The sequence below is a fragment of the Heliangelus exortis genome, chromosome 1, assembly GCF_036169615.1.
Source record: "Heliangelus exortis chromosome 1, bHelExo1.hap1, whole genome shotgun sequence".
Classification (NCBI taxonomy): Eukaryota; Metazoa; Chordata; class Aves; order Apodiformes; family Trochilidae; genus Heliangelus; species Heliangelus exortis.
The window spans coordinates 145,205,820-145,227,210 of NC_092422.1; the positions used below are offsets into that span (position 1 = coordinate 145,205,820).

General features: G+C 55.5%; 2 protein-coding genes and 1 long non-coding RNA gene across 5 annotated transcripts; 2 read left to right on the forward strand and 1 right to left on the reverse strand.

Annotated features, from left to right (window-relative positions):
* Positions 1–1,510: 1,510 nt before the first annotated feature.
* Positions 1,511–12,144, forward strand: SH3BP1 (SH3 domain binding protein 1). Of its 3 annotated transcripts, none has more exons than XM_071730364.1 (19): positions 1,511–1,529; positions 2,147–2,216; positions 4,059–4,101; positions 4,483–4,587; positions 5,470–5,546; positions 5,900–6,011; positions 6,110–6,186; positions 6,709–6,844; positions 7,464–7,532; positions 7,920–8,010; positions 8,290–8,432; positions 8,515–8,626; positions 8,722–8,803; positions 9,487–9,567; positions 9,653–9,769; positions 10,183–10,280; positions 10,441–10,570; positions 10,739–10,854; positions 11,304–12,144. In XM_071730364.1, the coding sequence occupies exons 2-19, from the start codon at positions 2,155–2,157 to the stop codon at positions 11,657–11,659; spliced, it is 2,007 nt and encodes a 668-aa protein (XP_071586465.1). In that variant the 5' UTR covers positions 1,511–1,529; positions 2,147–2,154; the 3' UTR covers positions 11,660–12,144. The 3 variants fall into 3 exon arrangements, with proteins under 3 accessions (XP_071586465.1, XP_071586457.1, XP_071586475.1); XM_071730356.1 differs by lacking the exon at positions 1,511–1,529 and adding an exon at positions 1,792–1,908; XM_071730374.1 differs by lacking the exons at positions 1,511–1,529; positions 2,147–2,216; positions 4,059–4,101 and having other exon boundaries at positions 4,513–4,587; positions 5,411–5,546.
* A 522-nt stretch (positions 12,145–12,666) lies between these two features.
* PDXP (pyridoxal phosphatase) lies at positions 12,667–15,185 on the forward strand. The gene is made up of 2 exons (XM_071730386.1): positions 12,667–13,331; positions 13,611–15,185. The coding sequence occupies exons 1-2, from the start codon at positions 12,743–12,745 to the stop codon at positions 13,934–13,936; spliced, it is 915 nt and encodes a 304-aa protein (XP_071586487.1). The 5' UTR covers positions 12,667–12,742; the 3' UTR covers positions 13,937–15,185.
* Positions 15,186–16,368: 1,183 nt separating this feature from the next.
* Positions 16,369–19,002, reverse strand: LOC139789526 (uncharacterized). The gene is made up of 2 exons (XR_011723190.1): positions 17,854–19,002; positions 16,369–17,779 (listed from the first exon to the last, which is right to left on the reverse strand). It is a non-coding gene; the product is annotated as an uncharacterized lncRNA (long non-coding RNA).
* Positions 19,003–21,391: the final 2,389 nt, after the last annotated feature.

Here is a 21,391-nt window from a genome sequence, read left to right on the forward strand (position 1 = left end):
ATCCTGTAAGTCATCCCCCAGTCAGTCAGGGCCTTGCCAGGATGATTTCCCCACTCCCATGAGCAGGGAGAGGAGGCTAGTGGAAGTCCCCTGGCTGCTCTCAATTCCTGTTTGGGAGCAGAGTCACTTGAAGGCTGCAAGCTGGGTACTTCCCACTTCTTTCCCTCTCCGGAGAGAGGCAGTGGGCACAGCTTGTTGCCCTGCAGCCCAGGGGAAGCAGGACTTGAGCTCATTCCCATGCCCTGCATGGTTGGTTGCAGTCTAAGGCCGGGCTGGATGGGGCTTGGAGCAACCTGGTTTAGTAGAAGGCGTCCCTGCCCATACAGGGTGTTGGGATGAGATGATCTTTAAAGCCCTTTCCACCCCAAACCATGCTGTGATTCTATGATTCACTGCTGCCTGTAGTGACATTTTCTCCTCTCTCCCAGGGCTGACTCAAAGTTTTGGTGCAGGGGTGCAGGAAGGGCGACCTCTGTCAAGCAACAGTCTGTGGCTGGGAGCAGGTCTCTGACTTTGCAGGAGGTGACAGAGGCTGTGGCTTTGCCACTGACTGATACAACCAGCAAGGGTGGGAGGGGTTGCTGTGTCTGTGCAATAGGTGCTTGAAGCCTTTGCCTGCTTACAGCGACCACAACACCTGTGGGGAGGACACCCAGGGCTCAAGGCTGAGGCACCAAATGTGCTTGGCCACAGGTTTAGGGCAACCTGGTGTTCAGGCAGGGGGAGTGGTACTCCCTTTCTCGGTCCCCACTTGGAAACAGAGGTCCAGCACTGCTGTGCTACACACTCATCCCCCCCTCCTCCACACCCACACAGCTGCCAAAGAAGGAACAGATCCTGGCAAGCCTCAAATTATTGCTCCTCAGGTTTTGGGGGACAGATGGAGTGGCCTTTCTACCTCTTTTTCCTTTGGTGCTTATCTCATCTGTCCTCAAATATACCGCTTCCCATCTGGGCTAGGGTGCTAGTTCCTTTGGTAGCCATGTAGTCCAGCCAACGGCAACCTCTGCTCTTTCTTAGTGCAGCAGGAGGGCAGCCCCAGCTGCAGGTAGTCAGAGACAAGGCAAGGTTTACAGCTACAAGAGCCAGGAGCAAAGGGGGTGGTGGTGATGTTAGGGGGATGTTTTTATATTTCTAGACCAGGAAAAAAAATAATTAAAAAAAATGCTGAGCCGTGGTGCAGCTCTGCAGAGAGCAGACAGCACCCGAGCCTGGGAACCGGGAGTTTGTGGTCCCTGTGCAACCCTGTGCTGCTGCTCTGCCCTGCTCAGAGGAGCTCTGCCAGCAGTGGGGAGCAGGGAGGAAGGGGCCTCCCCAGGGTGTGAGGCAACAGCCCTTGGCCACAGCTTTGCAGTGGCTCCTGAGAGCCTCAATGATGGCAGGAAGGGAAAGCAGGGTGCAAAAAAATGGCTTTGCTGGTTGCTTTTAACCTGATGAGGGGCATGTGTCCTGGGGGGGAAAGAGGCTGGAGCTGCACCCGCAAGCATGGAGAGGTGTCCAAGGAGTCTTGGCAGAGTTTAGGTGATCAGGTAGGGCAGGGTGTACATCAGGTACTCTGTGCATGCTAAACCAGCTAGGATGGCCACAGGCTGGTGATGGGCAAGGCAAAGGGGGGAGGGAAAAAACACCCCAACTGAGACAGCGAGCAAGAAACAGAGCGTGGGCCCTTCACACGGGCTCAGCAGCAGCGTGTGCTTGTCCTGCCTTGTTACGTGTTTGCTGTAATAATATTTCCCCTTTAAGGCTGGGCTGAAGTTATTTATACTTGTGGGGTGGTGACAGGAACACAGAGCGGAGCAGGAGCCCTGAACTGCTCTTACCTGATCTGCAGCAGAGGGGCGGACAGAGAAGGGAGGAAGCTCAGCAAAAGAGAGGGTGCAAGAGAAAGGAGTCCAAGGGAGGGGAAGAGTAAGCAGGCAGGGCATCCCCGGGGAGGGACGAGGGAGGGGACCAGCCGGGGAAAGAGAAAAAGGGGGAACAAAGGAAGGAGGAAGGAGAAGAGTAAGGAAGGAGAGGTTCTCCGGGAAAATCAAGGGGCAAAGCACCTCGGGGGAGCCTGAGGGCCACCAGCATCCAATGCCAGGCATCGCTGAGGGGTGCTGAGTGGGTACAGCCAAGTGGAGCTGCTCTCGTGACCTTCTCCCAGCTCTCAAGATGATGAAGAGGCAGTTCAATCGGATGCGGCAGCAGCTGTCCCATCCCAGCACCAACAGCCGGTAAGGACTCTGCTGCTACCTGTGCTGGAGGGCTGCGAGGGAGTGGGATGTTAGTTCTGGAGGGCTTGTGCTGGAGCTGGACTGACCTCCCAGGGCTGGCAGTGAGGGAAAAGGGGTGAAGGACCCTGGGTTCAGAGCGTCTTCAGCGTAAGCTGAGGGACTGTGGCTCCCCAGCACCTGTGGGGCAGCAGGATGGCTGCACTGCTGCTGCTCTGCGGGGACGTGGTCCCCGTGGTCCCCGTGGGACCACGTGGGACGTGGGAGCTTGGCTCCCACGGATGCTGCATCCACTTGGAAAGGGGCCTTTCCTGAACTTGGGTTCCCCAGCATGTGAGGACAATGGGAAGAGACCTTCCAGCCACGTGGTGTTTACTGTGCAGTGACCAGGAGGGTGTTAGGAGATGGGACCTGCTCTCCCTGTTGAGCCGGGGGTCCCCCACAGGGGCCAGATGCTCTTAATAGCTCGAGCTGGCCAGCAGCCTGGGTGTCCCAGGATGCCCTTCAAAGAGAGGACTGAAGATCCTTGGAGGACCCATAAAAGACTTAGAGCTTCATGCAAATCCCTCTGTCCCCATCCTACTTCAACTGGTTCCTTATGTTTTTTTCTTTGCTTTCCCCTTGCAAAACCCAGAACCGAAATGACAGGGCTGGTCCCTCCCTACCCAGCTCCCTCACTCCCTCAGTCCTACAGTCACCCCCTGAGGGTTCCCCAGCATGGGGAGGTTGAGCAGGACCACTGAGGTCCTTCAGCCAACCCAGTGGACTGGCCACAGGGAATCAGCTCCTACATTCCGATGGGCTTTTGCTCATGGTGCATTCTCCAGAGGGGGGAGCATGACCTTCCTTCCTCAAGATGTCTTATCTCCATGTTAGATGCACCTCCCTATTGCTTAATGCCAGGCAGGCAGGAGATGTCAAGCAGCTGGTGCAGTCCAAGAGCGAGCTCTTCACCCACTGCAGAGCCTCTTCTCAGCGACCCACAGTCCCACGTGATTTTTCTTGCCTTCAACCAAGCCGCCCCCATTTCCTGTGGCTCCACAGCCTCGTCCCATGTCAGATCTGGTAGAGAGTGAAAACAGAAAAACATGAACTGGGGAAAAAGAAGCAGCAGCACAGGGAAAGCAAACAGGGTCCCTGGGGTGTAGCAATGGCAGGGGGCTGTGAAGCGAGGTTTTCTCTATGGAAGGCATCAGAGATGTTTGGTGATGATGGTGGCTGGTGGGTTTTGAAATTGGTTTGGAGCAGGGTTTGTTGCAAACAGGTTCCCTTTCTCAGATTTGCTCCTAATACCTGCTGAAAAGCCAAGCAGAAAGCTGATGTCATGTAAGCATTTCTGGAAGGGCTGGTGCTGGTCTCAGACTCCAGCTTGGCCACAAAGATATCCTTGCTCTGGTGGCCACACAGCTGGTGACTATCCTGGCCTGCAAAGGTGCATGCTGGGCTCCAACAGCACTGCCTTGGATTTGCCTTCAGGGGAGGGGCAGGTGGTCGGGAGTAAAAGGTTTGACATGCAAATATCACACCACTGCTCTGGGGCACCCTGTCTCAAAAAAACAAGACACATCTGGGTATTTTGACTGTGGTGCTTTGAACTGGAAACCCTGTCTGATGGAGTGTCCACCAGCCAGTCAGGGTGTCTGCTCTGCCCTGCTCCTGCTGTTCTTGCCTACTCTGGGCTCATTCTGCTCACAACCTTGTGTACAGCAGCCCAGGCCACAGCAGTGTCTTCTGCTCCTGGGAACCCAAAGAGAGATCAGTGGGATGCAGAAGGACCTGGCTTCCCGAGGAGATTGGGCCAAGTCCCCCCACATCTCCTGATGGCTCTTTCTCCTTCCTCCACAGATCTCAAGAAGCAACCGAGCTCCTGCCGGAAGATTTGCTGCAGGTGAGGCACAGGCTGGGCGGGCAAACGTGTGGCTGCTTGTGCCTGGGCGTGGGAACCTGCCCTGTTCCTGCCTGCAATTTCCCCTGCCAACACCTCCAAGTCACGGGGCTGGGATCTGCCCCTGTGCCGGAGGGTGAATCCAGGACCGCAGCATTAAAGGAATGGCAGGTTCCTGCCACGGGAAAGGGCTTTCCCAGCTCCTCATAAAGGGATGGATCCTGACCAGAAGCTGTGGTCCCTTTCTCAGAGACCAGAGATGCTCTGGGCTGCAGCGAGATGCTGGGCAGGCTGACCCATGCCCAGAGGTGGGTGGTGGAGAGACTGCCTCAGGGTACCCACAGTTTCAAAAGGACTTCCCCAGTCCCACCTTTCCACCCCCAGATCGAGCAGAGGATTGATCCAGCCAAGCGAGCAGCTCACAGTGTGTCCAAGAGGCTCCAAGCCTGCCTGCAGGGACAGTGTGGCTCTGAGGTGGACAAGCGAGTGGTGAGTGGAGTCCTCCCTCTGCACCCAACACTTTTCCTGGCTCTCTCCTCCAAAAGAAGAGAGAACACCAGGCCCTTGCCTTGCAGGCTTTGCTGAAGGGGTGCCTGAAGCCCAGCCCAGGTCTCATCTGCAGCAATGGCCACCAGCAAGTGCTCAGGGTAGAGCAGAGTAGGGCAGCCCTCTCAGCCATCACTAACTTGAGGCCTCCTGAGACAGAGATGGTGTCTTTGCAGTGAATAACCCTCCAAAGCCATGTTGTCTATGTCCCTTCCTGAACTCCTGTGAACCTTTGGTACCCACGGTGCCCTGAGGTGAGGAGCACAATACTGTGGCCAGGCACAGAGGTGCCGCTGCTTCCTCCTCCTTGGTTTGAAGCTGCCACCCTCTTCCCAAATGGTGCTCACCATTCTTTGTCTAAGAAGCAAGCAGTGGATCCTCCTTCACTTTCCTTAGCCCCCCTGTGATTTTGTGGGTTCTTCTCCTCTTGGCAGCCTGACAAGCCCCAGCTTGGCCTAATTATTCTCAGTGATTAAACTGCTCCATACATTTGAAAATGTGGCAGGGCTGGGCTTGGTGAGGGCCTCCATCTGTGTCATGGTCCTCCACAAGGGACTATTTTAGAGAAAACCGAAAGGTTTTTAACCAGCTCTGGAGCATCTGTGCCTTGTTTAGCTGACTGGATCCTGGCTTTGGCTGATGGCACATCCAAACAGCCCTTTGTCAGGCCTCAGGGACAACGGGACTGGGTGGGCCAGGGGAAGATGTGGGGACCCAGCACAGGCTTTGGCCACTTGCTCCCATGCCATGGTGGCATGCTTCACAGGGTGAGAGCTGCTACATTCCAGCTCACCATCCCTTTCACAAATCCTTGGCTCTGTGCAGAAGAAGATGCCCTTGATGGCTCTGTCCATGACGATGGCCGAGAGCTTCAAGGAACTGGACACAGAATCTAGCCTTGGGTAAGTGCCAGTGGGAGAAACAGCTGCTGGGGACCCCAAAAGATGCCAGACTCTGGCAGAGACACTATTTTTTGGCTCAGAGGCTCCCATAGACAGGCTGAGCTGTCAAACCCTGTCCTCAGAGCAAACACTGGTGTTGCAAGAGAAGGAGGAACAGCCAGTGCCTTCAACCTCTCCTTGCAGAGGGGGTGCAGGGGCTGGGTTGGGGCGCCACATGGGTATGGGAACGGGTACGGGTATGGGTAGGGGTACGGGTATGGGTCTGGGTATGGGTATGGGTATGGTGGGGATTGTTGGGCCAGAGGGTGACATGGCTCCAGTCCACAGTCATTTCTTCTCTGTCCCACATGCAGGAAAGCCTTGGAGATGGGCTGCTGCATACAGAGCTCGCTGGCCAAAATCCTGGCTGAGTTCGAGATCACCCTAGAGCATGATGTTCTGCAGCCACTCAACAAGCTCAGCGAAGTAGCTCTGGCCACCTTTCTGTCTCCACTCTCCCAACCCACCACCCTTTTGCAGGTCTCCAAGCCCCTGCAACTCTCTCTGGCCCCTTTCTTCCACAGGAGGAACTTCCCATCATCCTGAAGCGCAAGAAGACCCTCCAGAAGTTGATTTCTGACTGGAACACCATCAAGAGCCGGTACAGGGCACAGTGGGAAGGGAGGAGGCAGGGCACATGTGGCAAAGCCCCCAGCCAGGTTGAGGGAGAGAAGATGACTGCCCTGGGGAGCAAATTTCCCACTGCTGAAGGCAGCAAAGTGCCCTGGTGCTACTCAGTGCTGCCGAGATCACCCTGCCCTGACCCTTGCAGGATAGTCCATGCCTTGCTGGGTTTCTCTGGAGGATCCAGGCAGCCATGGGTAACTGGTGGCTTGTCTCCAAACTGCCTTCCTTCACTTTGGCTGCAGGGAGGAGAGGAGGGAGCACTTCAGGGACAGGGTTTGAAAAGGGTCCTACAGACCGTGCGTGTTTCAGGCAGCTGTGATGAGTGATCCCCGTCCTGACCAGGTTGCAACCTTTGGTGCAGCAGGGTCTTCCTCTAGGAGAGGGAAATGAGAGAAAAAGTAGGAAAGCCACCACAGGGCAGTCCTGTGGTTTGCCACCCCACCCTGTGTGCCTGGCACTGAGACTGAGGGTGTGCCTCTTCTCTCCCGCTCCAAAGGCTGAACCAGGCTGCCAAGAACTCCAGTAATAGCTCTGGTGCTGGCACTGGCCCTGGGGCATCTTCTGCTGCCAACAAACTGGAGATCTTGAAGGAAGAGGAGGAAGAGGTGAAGAGAAAGGTGGAACAATGCAAGGTGAGAATGTCACTCACTCTCCCCCACGGGGCAGCTCCAGAGCTGGAAACCTGGTCCCCTCCAGCAGCTCCATCCGAGGTGACCCCTATGCCAGGACAGATGCAGCCAGCTGGCACATCTTGCCCTCTGCAAGAGAACCAGTCCCTCCAGGAGCAGCAACAGGGAGATGCCCCTAGCCCAGGGAAGAAGAGCAAAGGATCTGAAGCACAAGCTGCTGTGGAGAAGAGGCTCCAGGGCCTAAAGTTTATAGGGTTTTCTCAGGCTGGGAGCCATCTGAGCTGGGATCTTTGCGGGGTGGCAGGGGACTTTCACATCAACATTCTCCACATCTGCTCTGTTTCTCTGAGTGTGCTGCAGCCAGAGGTGCAGGGACCTCTTATTCCTGAGCCTCTTTGTGCCAGCACTCTGATCACAGGACAGGTCACTGGCACCACCCAAATGCAAGTGATGGGAGCAAAGACAAATCCCCATATATTCGCAGCCTGCCTCACCACTGCACCCTGGAGGCCCTGTCTGGGTGGCTCATGGCCCAGACAGGGGGCTGTGTGAGGACACTGCCCCTTCCTTGGATGCCACGGAGGAGGTGGAAGGTAGCTCTTGTTTGTGTCTTCCTTCCCAGGATGAGTACATGGCTGACCTCTACCACTTCTCCACCAAAGAGGACAGCTACGCCAGCTACTTCATCAGAGTAAGTCCTGTTGCATGCCTCTTCCACATGAGAACATCTCCTGGGGGAGGTGTGAGCTCAGCCTTGTATCCATCTGTACCAAGCCCTCCAGGGAGGGCAGAGGATGACCCTGGGCACCAGCAGATGTCCAAAGGTAGCCTTGCTCCATGCACTGTGGGTGCACATCACCACTAGCACCAACTTCAAACAGAGCAGCTTGTTCTGACAACCCCCTTATCTCCAATTTGCCCTTCACTATAACCATGGTTCCATGAACCCCATGGAGGTTCCCCTTGCAGCTGCCCCTTCTCCCTCTCTCCATGTGAGTGCCATGTCCTGGGGGCAGGGGTGTCTCTAAGAGGGGCCAATGCTGAACTGAGCACTGTTGGCATCTTCCCTGTTTGGCAGCTGCTGGAAATCCAAGCCCAGTACCACCGGCAGTCCTTGGGATCGCTGGACTCAGCTCTGGCAGAGCTGAAGGAAAGCCACAGTCAGACAGGTAACCACCAGCTCTCCATGCAGCCTGGGGAGAGCCAGAGCTGAGCCTGGGGATGTGAGTATGGCTGGTGAGGCTGGGAAAGGTGGGTTTTCCCTCCCTGTGCCTCCTGCTGCTTCCCTCGTGGTGGGATGGGGACCACAGGCTGAGGCAGGCTGGGGATGCTGCCTGCCCTCTTTCTGCTTCCAGCCAGCCAGCTCTGGCTCTGAGTGAGATGTAGGCATAGCTAGGTGATGGCCCCAGTGACCACCACCCCTCCCAACATTCACCTCCCTCCTCCAGAGCCCTCCTTCACTGCAGACACCCCCGTGGCAGGATACTATGGCGTGCCCTTAGAGACACACCTCAAGAGCTTGGGACGGGAGATCGCGCTGCCCATTGAAGCCTGTGTCATGATGCTGCTGGCCTCTGGCATGAGGGAAGAGGTATGCAGAGCTCCTCACCTCCATCACCCTCCTCCCCAAAATGCAGCCCCTGACATCCCTTCCCTCTTTGCCCCATCCCCAGGGACTCTTCCGGCTGGCAGCAGGTGCCTCAGTGCTGAAGAAGCTGAAGAGCAGCTTGGCCAGTGGCTCCAATGCCCTGGAGGAGTTTTACTCAGACCCCCATGCCGTGGCTGGTGGGTGCCAGCGAGGCAGGATGGGAGCACACATTTGGGCAGTCCCTATGGTCCCCCAGCTGCCATCACCCCCACCACTCCCCCTCCCCTCCCAGGTGCGCTGAAATCCTACCTGAGGGAGCTGCCCCAACCCTTGATGACCTTCGAGCTCTACAATGAATGGGTCAAAGTGGCCAGGTGGGTCCAGGTGTTAGGGCAGAAAAGCCTGGTGGGGCTCAAAAAAGCTCCCCCACCACTCTGCTTCCACCCCTTCCACCGCTCTGAGCAGGGCTGCTCAGCCTTGGTGGCTACATGATAAGAACCGATCTGTCCCATGCTTGGTAGAAATCCAGATAGCCCAAAATCTTGTAGAACAGGAATAAAATACAGGTCAGGGTGAGTGGGAAGGCTGCAGCCTTTTTTGATTGCAAGAAGAGCCTATGAAGACTTGTTTGGCCCCAGTGGCATGAGCCCTATCTCACTGGCCCACCAGCCCAGTTTGGCCTCTTGCTTCTGGGATGGAAAGGTGGGAAACTCAGCATAGAACCCTAGGAAAAGGGGGACAAGACCTTTCTAAAGGAATGGACTCAGTGCTGTTGCCTCTTGTTGTCATGATGAAACAGGGTTGTTGCTTGTGGCAAGGCACTGCCAGCCCCCAGACCCACCCATGAGCTGTATTCATATCTTATCTCAAATCCTTTTGAGCATTTGGGGTGCACTTTGGTTGATGCCTGGCTCAGCTGCCCGGTAAAGGGGAGCAGCAGGGCACCTCCATGCCCTGCATGGAATGGCTGACACTAGTCTTCCTCCCTTGCACATTATGTCCCTCTGTGCCACAGGGAGAGGGCTGAGCTCTCCACTACTCCCTCTTCCTTCTTCAGCTTAAAGGACACCGATGACCGTGTACAAAGCCTGCAAGACACCTGCAGCCGCCTGCCCCAGGAGAGCTACAACAATCTGAGGTATTCGCAACAAAATTTGGCTCCGAGCCCCCATTCCCTCCCCAAATCTGTATTTGCTGCCCCTCACCTTCCTTTTATCTCACAGGTATCTGATCAAGTTTTTAGCCAAGCTGGCTGAACACCAAGAGTTGAATAAAATGACCCCCAGCAACATCGCCATCGTGCTGGGCCCCAACCTGCTGTGGACACAGCAGAGCAATGAGTAAGACCTGGGGTAAGGCAGAGGGGTGGGCAGCAGTTCTGGGTGAGCACTAACGCCATGAGACAGGCTGCTCCTGCAGCCTCCAGGCTGGTCAAAAACATCTGCACCTCTTCCATCCTCAAGTCCCATCCCTTGTACACATAGTCCCTGAATGACACATCCCCTTGCCAAGCACGTGTCTGCTTAGCCACTCTGCAAAGCAGCAGAGGAAGAAGCTGAGACCCAGAGCACTTGTGACATGGATGGCCTCCAACACTAAAACAGGGTTTCTGGGACAAGGCCCACATCCTCCACTACCACCCACCTTGGCTGAGCTGTCACCCCTTTGGGCTCTGCCCCCTCAGGAATGAACTCCAAAAGAGTTAATGACCCCAAAACCCTTTTCTGATGACTTCCCCAACCCTGTCTCTCAGAGACCCTGTGCAACTGGACTTGGCCTCAGTCTCCTCCATCCAGGTGGTGAGCGTGGTGGAAGCCCTCATCCAGAATGCAGACACACTCTTCCCTGGAGGTAGGGCTACGTTTTTGTTTGGAGAATGCATCAGAGTGCTGGGGGAAGGGACATTTCTCCATCCCCAGGAGGTGGGAAATGGGAAGCTGCTCTGATTCCACCAAAAAACTCTGCAAGGTGAACACTTCCTCATGGGGTCTTCTCCTTGCTCTCCACCCAGAAGTAGATTTCAACGTCTCAGGCATGTTCACTCCGCCCACAAACACCCGGCTTGGTGAGGCTGCTCTGATGGAAGAGTCATCCCCCAATCACCCTCCAGCTGGCACCCCCACTCTCCCAGATGGAGAGCTGTAAGTCCAGCAGAATCTGGGGGTTCTGGCTGGACCAGCTGCCCCCAACATACTGCCCTCCTCTCACCCCCCACTGTGGGCCATATCCTTGCCAGATGAACGCAAGGTGCTTCATGGCCAGGACCACCGTGCCCACCCAAAGCCTGACTTGCCCCATTTTCTGCACAGCACTTCAAGGGACGTTGAGGCCAGGCCCCAGCCAGCATCTCCATCAGTGACCAGATCATCTCCCGAAGCCGAGGGGGCACCAGCTCTGCAGATGACCAACGACACCACCTGCAAAGGTTTGGGTGCCCCAGACAACGCAGTGATGACCCTTCCTCTGGTTTGCCTTTATCCCACCGTTCCCCAAGAGAAAGGATGGTGGGGATGTCCCTGCCACCAAATGGAAGGAAGGGCCTTTGTCTGGGGCAGCATGGCCAGGAGCTGGCCCCTCATTGCCTGCTCCATCTCCAGCCAGAGTGGGACTGGAGGGGTGGATGTGGCCACTCCTCCAGTGTGGGGTGAACACCATAAAGAGGTGTCAAAGCTCACAGAAGAGGGCAGGGAAAGCCCTCAAAATCTGTCATGCTCTTGGGTCTCCAAGTACCTATGGCAGATGGACAAGAGGCAGTTTGTCATCCCATCTGCCTGCAGCCCCCTGCCTGACCCACGGCCAGCACCACAGCCCCCTCTACCCCAGGCAGAGACCTCGGTGGAGGAGACCCCAGCCCACCCACACCTTTCTTTCCAGGCAAGCGCCCAGTTCCAGTGCGTCCCACCATGCCCCCACCACCCACGGCCCAGCCCCGGAGCACGGCTCCCGCCCCAGCAGCCCCTGAGCACGCTGCCAGCCCCAAAGCCCGGCCACGACGGACAACAGGGGTGCCCGGCCGAGCCCCCTCTGTCCCACCACCTCTCCCTCCGCAGCCAGCACGCCGCCTCAGCCGTGACACCCCGCCATCCCCCCGGCTGCCTGCCAGTGTGGCCAAGATGGCAGCTGCCGTGGACTGTGCCCCCCGAGACATGGAGGAGGGGCAGCCACTGCCTGTGGGCGGAAGGAGCCCCCTGGCCACATTTCCCCCAGAAGGGCAGCCCACGGAGGACTGAGGAGGCCAGGGCACAGGGGCATCAAAGGGACAGGAGATGGGGTCCAGCGCTCCTCTGAGATTGTGGAAATGCTGGGGTGGCTGGAGGGACAGCGTCTCCTTGCAGCTCCACCATCTTCCTCCCTTGGCTCGTGCCGCACCTGCCTCCCCTCGCTCTTCCATCTTCCCAGGGCCTTCCACCCGGCACCACCAGCACCCTTCCACCCGGCTGAGCTTCTGGCCATGCCACCACTGGGGCACCACTATCATGGGGCACCCTGACCACGGGTGAGCCATCCCCTTGGGTCCCCACTGAGGGACAGAAGGGGCAGAGAAGGGGGGCAGAGAATGGAAGCCATTGCGGGCAAGCTGGCACTGCAGGGCCATTTGTGGGCACACAGCCGCCACCTCAGCCCCTTTCTGCCCCATTTTGACTTAAAATGTGCCGCCTCGGGAACAGGTAGATATATATATATATATGTATATATATATATATATATATATAAATACTCTGCAACGAAATTATTTAAAGAACTGGTTTCGCAGTCGCTTGGCAACTCTGGTGCAGGAGGTGACGGCAGGGAAGAGGAAAGGGGCACTCCCCGGGGACGGGGAAGGCGGGGAGGCACTGCTCAGCCCCACAGCGGAGGGAACACGGCTCCCCCGACAGCGGCGGAGACCCTGCCAAGGGTAATGGCGGCTCCACCGCCCACCGGCGCCGCCGGCCCCGCCGGCCAGCAGGGGGCGCCCTGCTGCCGCGCGCTCACCCGGGGGAGGCGGTGTCTTGGGAGGGGGCGGGGGAAGAAGCCGGGCGCCTTTAGCCAATCGCCGAGCGCGCTGAGGCTGAGCCCCGCCTCCTCCCCTCCTGCCTCGGCAGCCAACAGGACGGCGTGGCTGTCACTCCGGGAGCCGCCCTCTCCGCCCCTCGGCCCCGCCCTTTCTCCTCGATGGCGATAGGCCAGCGCGGCTGTCACTCCCTGCTCTCCCCGCCTCCCATTGGCTGGCGGTGGGCGGGCGATTGGGGGGGTGGGAGGCGGCGGCTGCCGGGCGGCCGTGAGGGTTACGGCGGCGGCTGCCGGGCAGCCGTGGGGGCTGCGGCGGCGGCATGGCGAGCTGCCGGCGGCTGAGCGGCGCGGCGCTGCGGGAGGTGCTGGGCCCGGCGCAGGGCTTGCTCTTCGACTGCGACGGCGTCCTGTGGGCCGGCGAACGCGCCGTCCCCGGAGCCCCCGAGCTGCTGGAGCGGCTGCGGCGCAGCGGCAAGGCCGCCCTCTTCGTCAGCAACAACAGCCGCCGCTCGGTGGCCGAGCTGGAGCGGCGCTTCAGCCGCTTGGGTTTCCGCGGCGTCCGCGCCGAGCAGGTCTTCAGCTCCGCGCTCTGCTCCGCGCTTTTCCTCCGCCAGCGCCTCCTGGGCGGCGGGGAGAACGGGAGCGGGGACGGAGCCGGCCGCGTCTTCGTGTTGGGCGGCGAGGGGCTGCGCGGCGAGGTCCGCGACGCCGGGTTGAGCTTGGCCGGCGAGGGTGAAGCGGCCCTCGGTCCTGCCGAGCCGGTGCGGGCCGTCCTGGTGGGCTACGACGACCAGTTCACCTTCGCCAAGCTGTCGCAGGCCTGCGGCTACCTGCGCGACCCGCAGTGCCTCCTGGTGGCCACCGACCCCGACCCCTGGCACCCGCTCAGCGACGGCCAGCGCACCCCCGGTGAGCCCCAGCACCCTCCTCCGCGGCCCCGGGGGAGGGCGGGGGTGCTGTTGGCGGGGTCGGCCTCCGTTTTGGGTTCGGCATCAGAACCCCCGTTGCCGGAGCCATCAGAAATGACAGGGCTGCCCGGCTCAGATGTCCCTGCCAGCTCCCCAAACCACGTTGCCTTCACCCCGCTCGCCCGGCTTTCTGGTAGGACCCAGGGCGCTGAGCTGTCTGCAGCCAGCACCCCGTTAGCTCTCGGGGGCTTGATTTTCTTCTCCTTCCTCCCCCCTCCAGGGACTGGCAGCCTCACAGCTGCGGTGGAAACAGCTTCGGGCCGCAAGGCGCTGGTGGTGGGCAAGCCCAACACCTACATGTTTGATTGCATCGTGGAGCGTTTCGGCGTTGACCCATCCCGCACCCTGATGGTGGGAGACCGTCTGGAGACAGATATCCTCTTCGGCAAGAACTGCGGCCTCTCCACCATCCTCACCCTGACGGGTGTCTCCCGCCTGGAAGAAGCAGAGGCCTACATGGCCAGCGACAGCGCCGCTGCCAAGGATCTGGTGCCCAATTATTATGTGGACAGCATTGCAGACTTGATACCGGGCCTGGATGAGTAGCAGTCTGTATGTGTGAGGGCAGGGGTGCCAGATTCTCCATCCCAGATCTCCCATCTGTTCCCATTTCTCTCTCACTGCCCTAGTCCCTCAATTCCTGGTTTCTTCACATTCCATTGCCCTTTTCTGGGGGCATAATGAGGGGGGGTTGGCAGAAGAGAGATCAGGATTCAAGTTGTCTCCTTTCTGCTGAGAGCTATCCATAATGAACAGAGTCCTTATCTTCCTCATGCCAGCAGCCAGCATCTCTGAGAGGGAACTGGTGGTCTTGAGTCTGACAGGGGGGTCAAATCATGTGTCTGTATGGCCTCTCCCCCTGCAAGGGTTAGGGACCAGCTGTCTTACAATTACTTTTCTCTTAGATAACCAGTGGCGGCCTTGTACTGCTGTCCCTTCACTCAGTCTGGTGTAACTCTGGACTTCTGCATCCCTCCAGTCCTTGTGGTTACCCCCTCCTTACCAGGAGACCAGCTGGTGGTGTCCCCTCTACACATCGGTCTCCATCAGTGCCATGGTGTGTGGAAGCTCTGGAGTGATGAATGAGAAGTATCACTGCCTCCCACAAGTGAAAGGGACCATTGCCTCATCTCTTATCTCCCCTGTTCCTTGGAGATGTTTCCCCCTTCCACCCCCTACCCTGACTCAGTTAATAACTATGCCAGTGTCCATCTGAAGGACTATAGAAAGAGACTGGTCTGAGGGTTTGGGGCTTTTTTTTGGTGCCAAACAGACAAGTTGTGACTGCACACAGTGGTTCTGTGATTGTACCTGGTTTTCAAGCGCCCTTTCGGAAGGGGCTTGTGAAGGGGAGAGGGCAACTAGATCACAAGAGCACAGCAGTAGAGAGCTGTACAACTCTCCCCTGTTCTCACTCCTTAGTGGATTTTACCACAGTACTGTGAGAGAAAAAGGGCTGATGGGGGTCTGTGCTCCAGCTGCTGGTGTGCAGGTGAGGTGTTGGTATTGTCACTGCTGTGAATGTGTCGCAGCCCTCAATATCATTCCTTGCTGCTTTGTATTTCTACATTGTTTTTTGTTTGTTTTTTTTAATTTCTTGATATTATTTATGAAACTTATTTATTGTTCAGATACTGTATTATTTGTATAAACTATGCTGACTGGTTGCACCAAGGGGACGGGGACGGGGACGGGGGGGGAGTGCCTTCAGGCCTCCCTTCCTGTCCATGTCCCACGTTGATGTTCTTACACTCACCGTGTCTCTATATAATAAAGTGTGAGCGTGGGCTGGAAATGGGCTCCTTTCTTGTGCCTGTGGTCCCATCAAGATGAGATCAGCCTGGGTATCTTTTGAGGCTTCAATGGTGAGGACATGGGCAAGACCTTTCCTCACTCAAGGGGGTGCTGCTGGATAGACAAGAAGAGAGGTGGAAAATTGTCCTTAGGACAGTGTCTGTGTGGTACTGTCTGCTGCTCTCTCACTGGGGCCTCAGACCTGGAGTTGAGGGTGGAGGTGTCGGGTGGGGCTGTGCCATAGGCCCGAGGGTCTAGCCAGGTGGAGGCAAGGAGTGAATGATGCAAACTTTGCCAGGTGCCTTTACGTTCCACAGCATGGATGGTTCCTTCCTAGGGAGCAGTCACTTGTGCTGCACCTGAAGTCTACAGCTGCTGGTCAGGAGGACCTCTGACCCACGTGGCCCTGCACAGAGGTGTCTGGCTCTGCATGCATAGGGGTGAGGTTATGTAGCAAGACGAACCTCTTCTATGGATGCGGTGCTCCAAGGTCCAACCAGGTGTCCCAGTAGAATCTCACGAGCGGTGCTCTGACCAGCCTGGATCAGTGCTACTGCTCCAAAGGTGGCTAACCACTCTCTGGCTACGCCAGGTGTGAGCCTTTTATTGGCCCCCTAATCCTGCTCATGTGCAGTAGGGGCCTGCCCTAATTAGGCACAGGTGGGCTTCACACGAGGTCAAGCCCACTACCTGGCAATTATTGGCACCTGGTTGCCTCATGTCACTACAAGGTGCCACCTCTGTCACCCACGTGTAGCTTGCAGAGAGCTGAGAACTGCTCAGGAAAGATTTTGTTGTGCTATGCTAAGGTTAAGGTTTGAGTGAAGGGGAGGTCGGTGTTCACCATACCCCTGGAGGTGACCATCACCAGACAACCTTGCCATGCCCTGTGTCCTCTCCCTCAGTTTGGCATTTGGCTGTTGTCCCAGGCAGGAGGGGGAAAACAGATTGGGTGAGAAGGGTGTTTGAAATCACTGCCATTTACTGTGCCTCCCTTCCTCACACAGGAGCCAAATCCTCCCCCATTGTCTGTCAGACCCCTTTACCAACTGCTGATGGTAACCAAGTGTCACATCTGCTGCTTGAGAGATCAGCTGTTCAGCTGAACCACCAGCCTCAGTGTAAGTCAGTGCTGTGTCAGCTCACGTGGCAGAGCTAGATGCAATTTACCAGCCCTAGGATCATTCCAGTTGCTGTGTCTTTTATTGTGTGGTTTCATTTCCCCTGTAGAATAACTTGGAAAACAGCTCTCCAAAATGGAAAAAAAAACAAAACCCAAAAACATCTGCTTTGCTCTCTAAAGATTGCCTGTCATCCTAGTTGGTCCTCTTTGTGTATGTCCAACTCTCCATTTTGCCTGTCCAGTCTCCAATGGTGAAACAGCCAGAGGACTGGTATTCCCTTAATGAGCATCTTACCAACACTTGCATCGTCAAGCAGAGAAAGATCAAGACCTAATGCATCTGCTAACTGCCTAATCAGAGGATACCAAGACTCTGATTTATTTTTCAGAGCTCTCAGTTCTTGTACCAGGCTGAAACTCGGAGCGCCGCTGCTGTGACTTGGGGCCACATCTGGGAATGCTCATCATGGCTGCAAGTTTCATTGGCCAAGTTGGTTACTGACACTGAGGAGGAGATGGTGCAGAGCAACAGCATCTCCAGGAGTTGCCCCTTTTTTTTCCTAGGGTGTTTTGAGGTTGAGCTCTTCTCATGCTGTCTGCCTCATTCACTCTGCTCTTTCCAGCTATCCCAGCCAGCAGATGGGAGGTTGGAGGCTGGCACACCAGAAAAGAGCAGAGAATCTAGTAGGGAATTAAATCGTAACAGCCTGCTTTTGGGCCCTCTCCAAAGGGACTTTGGAGTTCATCCTTAGTATCCTGAACAGTGAGCCTACAGAGTAGGTTTTATTTTTCATTCTCTGCTGAACACGGCTCAGCAGAGCCAATGGCTCATGCCTGTCCCTTATTTAGTCTGGTGCACCTCTCCCTGAGGGCTTTCTTAGGAAGCAGTGATGGTATTGGAGCAGAAGAGGAATAGGCTCTACCATGCGTTCCCTAGGGTTCATCATATAGCTGAAGAAACCAGGCAGGGGTAACTTGCATCTTGTCAGTGCTGCTTCTCCCCTGTAATTGAAGCAGAGGGACAAGTGTTGCCTCTAGCCACAGGGTTCTCTTGTTTTAAAATGGGCATGAAAGCAGAACTGTAGGGGTCTGTCAGGTCTGCAAGGCTTTGCTTTTGTGTGGCTTTGCCTCCTGCACATAATGAAGGTGAGTGGGAGCAGATTTTACCAGAAAAACTAGACTGGAAGGGTCCCTGAGGGACAGGGAGCTCTACATCCAAGCTCTTCAGACATCTGTTCAACTGCTGGCACTAAGGAGTCTTGATCTTCATGAGGATCAAGGCCTTGGCTTGGGAGGGGTCTGGTGGGGCTGCAGAGCACATATTCTGCTGAAACTGAAAGAAGTGATGGCTTCTGCCATCGTGGTAGATGATTTCTTTCTGATTTCTTCCATCTAAACAGTTTTTCTTCTTGGACTGAGTGTTCAAGGAAGCAGTACAGCTGCCAGGGAGCACAGAGCTGTGGAGAATGGGGCTGTGGGAGATCATGGGAGGATGGAGTGGATGGGAAGCCTGGCTTCATGTACTGTAGGGTATTTCTTTTCTTACCTTCAGAAAACTGCACTGTCCTTTCCTGCTGAGCAAGAGAGACAACACCCAAGTGAGGCACACAGCAGTGTTCTGTTACCCCAGAAACCTCATCCTTCATCTGTAAGTGTCGTTACTGTGGCAACCTCTGGATGGATGATGTAAGCAGCAAACTGCCAAGCATCCAGCATCACCTGCTGAGAGTCTAGGGATGCCCTCATTACCTTGGCTGGGGAAGAGGCAACTTCATCTCACCTCCTGGCCACCAGCCATCATTGGGCACGGATGGGTAGAGAAGGCAGAGAGTTGCAAGAAGTCTCTCTGGCCTCTTGGGAGCATGAGGCAATGTGGAAGGGAGTTGGATATATGAGTAGGTGAACCTATTTCCATAGGAAACAATCCCTTGAGCCAGAGTGGATCGAGCTGTACTGCTCCTGTTTGTGTGCAGCATTTGTGATTTGACAGCTGGTAACTTGGGAACAGTCTGTGTGTGCTTCCCCATGGCTGGCTACTGCTTTCCTCTGCTGCTCCAGACTGCTTTCACCAGCCTGACTTCTAGGGCACTGAGGCTTTGGAAACCTGGTGTCCCCTAGTTTGAAATGTTCTTCATCATGCTATTTTCCTGGGGTCAGCATGCTAACACAGGCTTCCTATGTCCTCTCTCAAGCACACTGCTTTCTTCCCTTTCATAGAGTCAGAGAATGGTTGAGGTTGGAAGGGACCTCTGGAGGTCACCTGGTCCAACCTCCTCTGTTCAAGCAGGGTTCCCTGCACCAGCAGCTCAGGACTGCATGCAGACTGCTTTTGACTGTCTCCAAGGATGGGGACTTCATAACAGTCCTTGGCAGCTGGGCCAGTGCTAAGTCACCCTCACACAAAAAAACTGGTGTTCAGAGCAAACCTCCTGTGTTCCAGTTTATGCCTGTTGTCTCTGGTCCTGTCACTGGGCACCAGTGAGAAGAACCTGTCTCCATCTTCTTCACACTCTCCCTTCAGCCATTTATTCACATTGATAAGATCCTCCTGAGCCTTCTCTTCTCCAGGCTGAACTGTCCCAGCTCTCTCAGCTTTTCATCATAGAAGAGATGCTCCAGGCCCTTCATCCTCATCATGATTCTTCCCTGGGTTCTCCCTGGTACGTCCCTGTCACTCTTGTGCTGGGGAGCCCAGAACTGGGCCAAAACATGTGTGGAGTACATGTACCATTGCTGAGTAGAGGGGAAGGATCACATCTCTCACCCTGCTGGCAAGACTCATCCTAAGGCTTCCCAGAAAACTCTTATCCTCCTTTGCTACAAGGGAACATTGCTGGCTCATGTTCAGTTCAGTATCCAACAGGACCCCAGGTCCTTTTCTGCCTATCTGCTTTCCAGCTGGGTAGCATTCAGCAAATACTGGTGCCTGGGGTTATTCCTCCACAGTTATAGGACTTAGCACTTCTTGTTGAACTTCACAAGACTGCTGTCAGACCGTTTCTCCAGCCTGTTAAGGTTCCTCTGGATGGCAGCACAACCCTCTGTTCTATCAGCCACTCCTCCCAGTTTTGTGTCTTCAGCAAACTTGCTGAAGGTACATTCTGCCTCATCCTCTGGATCATTATTGAAGATGCTAAACAGGAACAGACCCAGTATTGACCTCTGGGGTACACCAGTAGTTACTGGCTTCCAGTTAGACTTTGTCCTACTGATCACTACTCTCTGGGCCTGGCCATTCAACCAATTTTCAGTCCACCTTACTGCTTCCTCACCCAGCTCATACTTCCATTGGCTTCTCCATGAGGATCTTAAGGGAGACAGTGTAGAATGTGTTATTGAGGTCAGGGTACACAGTGTCTGCTGCTCTCTTCTACCAGGCCACCCATTTCATCATAGAAGTTTATCAAGTTGGTCAAGTGGCTGACACTTGAGGAAGACAACAAAAGGGCCCAAAGATATTAATCGGTGAGTAGATGCCTTTAATATGAAGAATTAATGATCATCCTGGCTGGGAAGTTGTTAGTGTTTAGCCACATGACATGGTAAGAGGACTGGGAAGATCTGAAAGGTGTTGAGACTGGCAGGACAGGGGAGGTTTTTTTGCATGGGAAAGTGCCTCCAGAGCCAAGAAAGGATCCTGATCCTAGGAACTCACTCGATACTTGCCCAACCTGAAGTGAGAGTTCCCCTTTGCCAAGGCAGGCACCTCTGGCACCACCCTGTCCTGCAGCATCTGGAGCAGTGAGGAGGAGGAGAAGGTGAGGAGCAGCAGCCTGTTGCTGCCTGTCCTGGGGAGGCAGCCAGCTTTTGCTCTTCCTCCAGCAACAGTGTGGGTAGAACTCTCTCCTCTGCAGCACAGCTTCCCTCTCCTCACTCCTTACCCATGGCATTGTCCCCTCCACCCCATAACATGGCCTGTCGGGTACCCCCTTGCCACCCCAATGTCATTATCCCTTTTTTCCTTCTTTATCACTGCCTCATTTGCTCTGTGGACTCTGATCCCAGCAAACTGGCCAAGCATCCCAGGAGACCTGTGTGGCTGCGGACATCCAGAAACTGCTGCTGTGTTGTTGGACTCTGCTTTACCTGGGAATTGTGGATAATGTATTGGAAATGCTCTTGGCAGCCAAGCTCTTCTGGCACTCCATATAATCCCTGGGAGATACTGAACAGCTGAACCTGCTGAGAGCAATTAAAAGCCATTAACAAGCCTGCCAACTTAGAGAGTTATACTGGTCTTTGTGGCTTCAGTATACCACCACAGCAAAGCACTGTCAGCTCTCTAAGCCTTCAGCATGGAGATAAGGGAGATGTGATGCCAGAAACATTCCCAGATCACAGGGCAGCTGACTCCAACCATCCAGGTTGTTCTGCCCCGTGATTTAGCCTGCTAGATGTGCAGCTCCAGCAAATAGCAGTTCCCATTCTGTAAACATAATATTGCTGAGCACTGAGATGCTCTCTTCACTTGTTACGGGTGAGAGAAACCTGTCCTTTAAATGGACACTGTTGTCCATCAGGCTGTAAATCAGGATGCCTGAAGCCCTGTGTTGGCCTTTCTCCTCACCAGCCCTTGCTGACCCTCTCGCCTGGCTCCCACAGAAGCTGCACAGAAAGTGGTACCTGGTTAAAATCCAGGGGCAGGAATTGCTTTGCTGCTTGAATTGTTTCAAGTAACCTGGATCAACTCAGATGATACTGTTTTCTGTTTCCTCACTCACTGTCATGCTACTGCTGCCTGGGTGCAATTTAAGTAACGCAGATCCCTGCAACATGGACGCCAGAAGAAACTGAGTCCTCATGGTCTGTAGATCAAATAATTCTCACCTACCAGGGCAACATTGATTGTGGCCCTGGCAAGGTTTTCCTTTCCTCACAAAACAGAGGTATTCCTGCCTTGGTGTCCTTCTCTGGCCTAATATGTGGAGGTGGCTGATCCAGAGCAGAGCTCAGGAACAGCGTGGAGCAGTGCCAGCCTCTGTTTGTGCATTTGTGAAGTTTGGGGGTGGAGGTTTGAAGAATGGCTATGTGCTCCTCTTCATCATTCCAGTACAACTAGGGGACCACATGCCTGCCACAGCCTT